Source organism: Suncus etruscus, chromosome 14 (assembly GCF_024139225.1).
Source record: "Suncus etruscus isolate mSunEtr1 chromosome 14, mSunEtr1.pri.cur, whole genome shotgun sequence".
NCBI lineage: Eukaryota > Metazoa > Chordata > Mammalia > Eulipotyphla > Soricidae > Suncus > Suncus etruscus.
The window spans coordinates 86256990-86264713 of NC_064861.1; the positions used below are offsets into that span (position 1 = coordinate 86256990).

General features: G+C 55.0%; 1 protein-coding gene across 1 annotated transcript; it reads left to right on the forward strand.

Moving 5' to 3' along the window:
• The first annotated feature begins 1075 nt into the window (after positions 1–1075).
• RPS19 (ribosomal protein S19) lies at positions 1076–6582 on the forward strand. The gene is made up of 6 exons (XM_049787222.1): positions 1076–1125; positions 1551–1621; positions 1870–1970; positions 5579–5762; positions 6102–6156; positions 6512–6582. Exons 2-6 carry the CDS (start codon positions 1551–1553, stop codon positions 6536–6538), a joined length of 438 nt encoding a protein of 145 aa, XP_049643179.1. The 5' UTR covers positions 1076–1125; the 3' UTR covers positions 6539–6582.
• Positions 6583–7724: the final 1142 nt, after the last annotated feature.

Sequence of the window (7724 nt, forward strand, 5' to 3'; positions counted from 1 at the left end):
GGTTTGAATCCCGGTGTCCCAAATGGTCCCCCGTGCCTCCCAGGAGCTATTTCTAAGCAGATAGCCAGGAGTAACCCCTGAGCAACGCCGGGTGTGACCCAAAAAAAAAAAAAAAAAGAATAACTCCTAAACACACAAAAAAAGGTGCGTGTGTGTGACCCCAAGCCCCAAAATAAATAAACTCCCCAACTGGGGAGGGACTTATAGGGCTAAGTACAAATAACATGTTTTGTTTGGTTGGTTTTGGGGTCACACCTGGAGGTGCTCAGGGCTTACTTACTCCAGACTTAGGGATCACCTGTGGAGTGGAGAACTCTGGGACCCATCTGGAAAGCCTTGTGATGAAACTCAGGTCTGAGTGAGCAAAGTAAGAGTCCTATCATCTCTCAGGTCCCCTCACTAAATTTTGAAAAAAATTGCATTGGTTGGGATTGGGATTGAGCCACACCCAGCAGTACCTGGGGATTTACTCCTGGCTCTGTGACCCTCTTCCCCCTCTCTCCGCCCTTCCCTCCCTTCCCCATTTTCTTTCCCATATCAAGGCCCCGGTGAAGCAATTTCCGCCCTTATAAGGGTGGGGCTTCCGGCTTGCCCTGCTCTCGCGAGTCCTGGCAGCCACAGACGAGAAGACGGTGGCCACATTTCTTCCTTACAGTTCCGTGCGGTTCTCCGAGACACTTCCGCCCTTACTACGCCCACTTCCGGCCTCAAAGCCCTTTTGGCCCCGGAAAGGGCAGGTCGCCCGAGAATGACGTTAAAACGACGCGCTGTCACTTCGGCACACCCAACTTCCGCCATCACTCCCTCTCCTGCGCCACTGTCCCAGCCTCCTAAGGAAAACCAACCCAGACAACTCAATCTCGAGCTCAATTAATATTGAGCGGCGGGAAGAGAAGGCGTGAAGAGGAAAAGGTCTTCCAATTCCAAGCCCCTTCCCGCCCTCACAAAGGTGGCACCGCCCACTTCCGCTGACTTGACGCTCCACTTGCCCTCACGAGGGCGTGGCCTCCTTTTACGCACACTCTCGCGACCTCTCCGAGCTCTCGCGAGACTTGGCGCCCGACTTGTGCGCCCGGGAAACCCCGTTGCTCCCTTTCCCCTGGCTGGCAGCGCGGAGGCCGCACGGTAAGCTTGGAGCTCCGGCTCGAGCTGGGCGCGGGGATGTTGGGGTTCGCTTCCCAAGCCCGCCCCGCGGGTTTGGGGTCCCGGAGCGGCCGCGCATGGCCGTAACGCCCCCCTGGACCGGCGGCCACGTGCGAGCGGCAGGCCCGGACATGCCTGGTCAGAGTGCTCCGGGGATCGAGCTGGGCCTAGTGGGGGGCAACGGCGAGGGCGGAGAAGGGGGGTTCGGGGACAAGTGGGGTCCCCACTCGTGGGGTCGAGCTGGGATCGCTCGACCGTGGAGCTCGGGGCTTGTGCGGGTGGAGTTGCGCTGGGGGGTGACCCAGGAGGTGACGGGAGATCGGTGTTTTTGGGGGTGCTGGGGGGAGCCCCAGCCCCCGCCCATCAGCTCCCCGGCCGCATGCTCAAGTGCTCGCTTTCGCTTGCAGATGCCTGGAGTTACTGTAAAAGACGTGAACCAGCAGGAGTTCGTCAGAGCTCTGGCAGCTTTTCTCAAAAAGTGAGTGCGGGGCCTGGGGTTCCTCGTGCAAGTTTTGGGGGAGCGCCTAGCGTGGCCCCCCAAAAGCACTTGCAATACCTTGGGGGAGGCTGGGTGGGGGTGAGGGGCAATGATGCGGGGTGGAGCCTCCCTGCTAGGTGAGGCCCGGCCTTGGGTTTGTGCTGGAACAGTCAATTCCTGCTTTGCGGTGGGCTTTTAGGGGGGCTGCCCACATTCTCCCCTTTCTTTACACACTATTCTGGTGGCAGGTCCGGGAAGCTGAAGGTTCCTGAATGGGTAGACACCGTCAAGCTGGCCAAGCATAAGGAGCTGGCGCCCTACGATGAGAATTGGTTCTACACGCGAGCTGGTGAGGAATTGGGGTTTGGCCGGGGAGGGGGGGCCCCTAGGCCTCTACCTCTTGAGTTCTTCCCCTTACTTCCAATGTGGCCTTTGGACCTTTGGCTCTGTCCCCCTGTGGGAGTCTCTAATTTGGTTCTTGTCTGTGTCTGCACACATCAAAGGGCATTTCAAGCCCCCAAGCCTTCCTCCATCCAACCTCTGGGCAGACTAGTGTTTGCATTTTTGCATTCGGCCAAAAGTGGTTTACTTCTGTCCTAACTCTGCCCTGGGCCTGTGTCGGGGTTTCCAGTTTGTAGCTGTGTGGGATTGGATGAACTGGATGCTGCTGTACTGTAAAAGCACTGTTCTCTACTTTGTCTGGCCTAGATGGTAGGTGGTGGTTTTCTGCCTTTGTACATCTTCTGGTGTAGAAGGGGCTCAGAAATGTTAATTCCGACCATTGTCGCTGACTACCTTACTTTAGACTGTCATTTCTTTGGGGGGGGGTTGGGAAAGCAGCTGTGCTCATCACTATATCACCAACCCAAGGGGGTTTGGGTCATACCGGCAGTGCTCAGGGGTTACGCCTGGCTCTGCTCAGAAATCATTCCTGGCAGGCACAGGGACCATACGGGATGCCAGGGTTCAAACCACCTCCTATCCTAGATTGGCTGTGTGCAAGGCAAAACACTGCTATCTCTCCGGCCCCAAGACAGTTATTTCTTTTTTTTTTTTTTTTTTTTTTTTTTTTTTTTTTTTTGGTTTTTGGGCCACACCCGGTGACGCTCAGGGGTTACTCCTGGCTATGCGCTCAGAAGTTGCTCCTGGCTTGGGGGACCATATGGGACGCCGGGGGATCGAACCGCGGTCCGTCCTAGGCTAGCGCAGGTAAGGCAGTCACCTTACCTTTAGCGCCACCGCCCGGCCCGACAGTTATTTCTTATGGGTTAAAAATCTTGCTAAGTCACTTGCTCTAAATCCTAATGGCTGAAGTTTTCTAGAAAATGCCCCATAGGGCCCACCCTTCTCATTTTGTCCATGCTTATCCATGATAATAGGTAGGGGACCCCCTCACACCCTGGTGGCACTTAGGAGTTACTCCTGCAGGCAGAGGTTGGATGCCAGGATTCAAACCACCGGCTATTCTGAGTCCTGGATCAGCTATCTGCAAGGCAAATAACCTATCACTGTGCTATCTCTCCGACCCCAACCCTGTGGTTTTTATTTAGGACCCCTGGCTTCAGGTGGAAGGCAGGGTTTGGAATAAGCCATCGCTCCTTTTTTGTTTTGTTTTGTTTTTCCGGCCACACCCGTTTGATGCTCAGGGGTTACTCCTGGCTAAGCGCTCAGAAATTGCCCCTGGTTTGGGGGGACCATATGGGACGCCGGGGAATTGAACCGCGGTCCTTCCTTGGCTAGCACTTGCGAGGCAGACACCTTATCTCTAGCGCCACCTCACCGGCCCCAATAAGCCATCACTCCTAAAGGGCCTACTAGCAGGCAGGCATTTCGTGCCATGATAGACCCTGGCACTCAAGTCTATAGCAGATGCCTGAGTTTCATGCTGCCACCTGGGGAATAAAGTCAAGCCATAGCATCCCTGGCCCACGCTCTGCTTTCAGGAAGAAAATGGGGCTGGTTAGAGCCTGACCGTCAGACACAAACCCCAGCTCTGCAGGTCTCTGGCTGTCCCTAGGCTGCATTTTGTGCTCTCGAGCTGGATGAGGAACCAGTGCCACCTGACCTCCAGGACCCAAGGGGCCATGCCTCGGTGGGCATATGGTGGGGGAGTTCTCATCTGCATAGTTGTTCTGGCCATATCCTATTTGCTCTGCTGTCCTTCACTTGGGTATGCAAAGACACCCCCCCCCTTTTGGGGAGGCCAAACCTGACAGGCTCAGGGAACCATATGGAGTGCCAAGGGTGGAACACAGGTCAGCTAAATGCAAAGCAAATACCCTACCTACTGTGCTGTCACTTTTATTTTTCTTCAACTCCAGTGGCCTTGGGGTTTATGAGTCTTAAGATCAGTCTCTAGTGCCCAGGTTGCAGTTGAGATTGACATCCTCAAACTTCTAACTTATGCTCTAGTCTAGAATGTTCCCATCTAATGTGGTTGGTGCATCCTTCTGGATCCTGGCAGGAAAGGCAGGAGCATGGGTTTTTACCTTTGGTCGCTAGTCCCAGTTCCATCCAGGGCACTAGTGAAGTGACCCCTGAGCATAGCCAGGAATAGCCGAACTCTTTTAACTGTTACCAATACACACACAACCAAATAAAAGTGATTGAAGTCTGGGGAAGGAGGTTGGGTAGAACCCATCTATTAGGGAAGATTGCGGGCCAGTGGAACAAGGCCACACCCAGTGCTCAGGGGTTACTCATGGCTCTGCTCAGAAATGGCTCCTGACAGACTCAGGGACCATGGGAGGTGCCGGGGAATTGAACCCTGGGAGTCAGCCACATGCAAGGCAAATATTCTACCGCTATCGCTCAGGCCCCAGAAAGCCTTTTGACGACCTGGGTTGTGAACCCATGGGGAGGGGCAGGCAGAGCTGGCTGCTAGTACCAACTGGATTCCGCCCAGGTTGTGGTAGTGGAGGTGACTGGAGTGAGGTCAGGGCTAGAGCAATGATGCAATGGGGACGGTGGCTTATGTTAAACCCCCCATACCCCCATGGTTCTCTGCACCATCATTCAAGAGTGATTCCTGGCTGCAGGAGTAAATTACCAGGTGTGGCTCAAAAGTTGGCCTGGCTGGGTGTCCTGAGCAGTCAAGGATTGTAGTGCAGGAGGGGGACCCTGGGGACCCTGTGAATTTGATTGTAAGACTATCATCAGGGGTTGTAGTCTTGGGGTTCAGAGCCCATCCACCCAGCTTCCCTGCCTTTCCCTATGCTGAGGTGGGGTGGTGCTCTAGGGATCCACCATCAGCCACTTTAACCCCTGTAACTAACTCTAGACACGAGGGAGGTATTGAAAAGTTTATTTACTTGAAGAGGGGTGATAAGCTAAGGGTTTTGGGGAAAGATTTGCTGTTGGTGGCGGGGAGAGGTGCCCAAGGTCTCGCCTGTAGACCACACCTGGGTCCACTTTTTCCTCTATCCTTGTCTTGCTTAGATTTTGCTCTGAGGGAAGGGCTGGGAAAATGGCCTTGAAAGGGGTCTTCTGGAGGGAATTTCCTTGATAAGTGGACTCCTGCGAGTGTGAGCGCAGGTAACATAATGGGGTTGTTTGCAGGATGTTGCTTGGTGTTCCCGATGCTTGGGCTTGAGCTAGGGCCTCTTATGCTACATGTGTATCCCAAACTACAATCTTCTTCCCCACCACCCTGAACAGCATCCAGAGTGGTTTTCAAGTGCGGGGTCAGCAGGCCTGAGGAGGGGAGGGACTGTGGCCTTGGGCCCCAGAAGCAAGCCTGTGGCTAGATGCTGGTGAAGCACGACACACCTCTGGGGGGTCTGGCCAGCTGGCTGTAAGCTCAGATGGGATCTATCAGGTTGGGTGCCCAGCCCCATCCATAGAGGGTGGGGGGGACCCGCCAGGAGATGGTCTGAGCCCAGGGCAGGGCCCTGCACTAGGGTATTCTCTGCTAGAACTGCGTGTAGAGCAGCTCCTCAAGTCCCCCTTTTACCCCAGCCTCCACAGCGCGGCACCTGTACCTTCGGGGTGGTGCAGGGGTCGGCTCCATGACCAAGATCTACGGTGGGCGACAGCGGAACGGCGTCATGCCCAGCCACTTCAGCAGAGGCTCCAAGAGCGTGGCACGGCGGGTGCTGCAGGCTCTGGAGGGGCTGAAGATGGTGGAGAAGGACCAAGATGGGTAAGGGGGGATCTGCAGGTGGGGGTTGTCGGGGGTCTGGCAGTGCTCTGCTCAGGTACGCTCCAACACCTCTCCAGCAGCCCAGCCCAAGCTCCGGGGAAGGTAATTTAGCTACTGTCCGCTTTCATTAGCCTGCTCGTTAACTTTTCCCAATTGATTTTTCGGGGCTTTTGATCTCGATCTTGTGCTTGCACAAGCGACACCCCGTCAGCTCCCGGGGGGCTCCCACCCCTGCCCCCAGCTTGTTAGAATGTGACAGGCTAGAACCTCTGTGGCACTTGGGTGGTTGGCACGGGTCCCGGGCTGCTTGTGCACTCACTGGCTGTGGTTCCTCCATAGCGGCCGCAAGCTGACACCTCAGGGACAGAGAGACCTGGACAGAATCGCCGGACAGGTGAGATTGCAGGGTGGGGAAGGACAGCCAGGCTCTGAGGTGCAGCTCCTTGACCCCCCAGGTGCATTGATACGTCATGCTTTTGAACTTTGTGGGGGTGAGGTGGGCTGGCTTCCCCCCTGTATGAACCTGGTTCTTGCTTCCTCAGAAGCTAGGGGCTTTGACTCATTTAGTCAAGAGTCACCCAGAGTGACTGGAAGTGGGGGATCCTCCAGCTCCAGTTTATACCTCATTCCTGGAGCACCATTTAGGTGGCTGGATAGGATAGGCAGTGCCCAGGGTTGCCTGAACTAAAAGCAACAGCTAAAGTGACCAGGTGGAACCCACCATAAATCCCACTCCTCTGTTTCCACAGGTGGCTGCTGCCAACAAGAAGCATTAGAGCTGAAAGCTGCTGGATATACTAATAAAGCGCCTCATTCGTAACCCTGGTCTGGGCCTCGTGACTGCCTCGCCTCTCCACACTCCTCTTCCAATGGCTTTGAGGATAGGCTGCACTGCCTTTCCTGTGAGGGGGGATCTGTGTGCATACTTATCCCCTAGAAGGCAGGATTGGTTTTGGGTCACACCTAGCAGCACTCCTGGCCCTACGCTCAGAAATTGGCCCCGGCAGGCTCAGGCTCGGGGAACCATATAGGATGCAGGGATTCGAACCACTGTCCTTTTGCATGCAAGGCAAACACCTTACCTCCATGCTATCTCTCAGGCCCAGGCAGCACCTTTAGGCACTATTGGTCTGTCCCTGTTCTTTGGACCCTGGACACGCTGGGCCTTGGCTGTGAATACAGGGCCCTGGGGGCCGGAGCCAGGTACAATGGATGAGGCACTTGCCTTGTACTCATTTGTTGGATTCAGTCCTCTAGCTCCTATTTGGTCCCCTGAGCCAACAAGAATATATCACCTGGTGTGGTCCCAAAAGACATGCACACACAGCTGGGGTCCTGGACCTCTGTGCTCAAGGTGATAACAGGTTGTTGCTTGGTATCAGAAAATGATGGTGGGGCCCGGAGAGATAGCACAGCGGCATTTGCCTTGCAAGCAGCCGATCCAGGACCAAAGGTGGTTGGTTCGAATCCTGGTGTCCCATATGGTCCCCCGTGCCTGCCAGGAGCTATTTCTGAGCAGACAGCCAGGAGTAACCCCTGAGCACCGCCGGGTGTGGCCCAAAAACCAAAAAAAAAAAGAAAAGAAAAGAAAAAATGATGGTGGCCTGGAGAGATAGCACAGTGGTAGGGTGTTTGCCTTGCATGCAGCCAACCCAAGACAGACAGTGGTTCAAACCCTGGCATCCCATATGGTCCCCTATGCCTGCCAGGATCGATTTTTGAGCACAGAGCCAGGAATAACCCCTGAGTGCTACCAGGTGTGACCCAAAAACCAAAAAAGAAATGATGGCTTGAGGGGCTGGGGCTATAGCACAGTGGTCAAGCATCCGCCTGTGGCCTGGCACATGGCAGACCCAGATCCTGAGCCAGCCAGAAGCAATTTCTAAGTGCAAAGCCAGGAGTAACCCCTGAGCACTGACAGGTGTGGTCCAAAAACCAAAAAGAGTGACTTGGTCCCTCTGG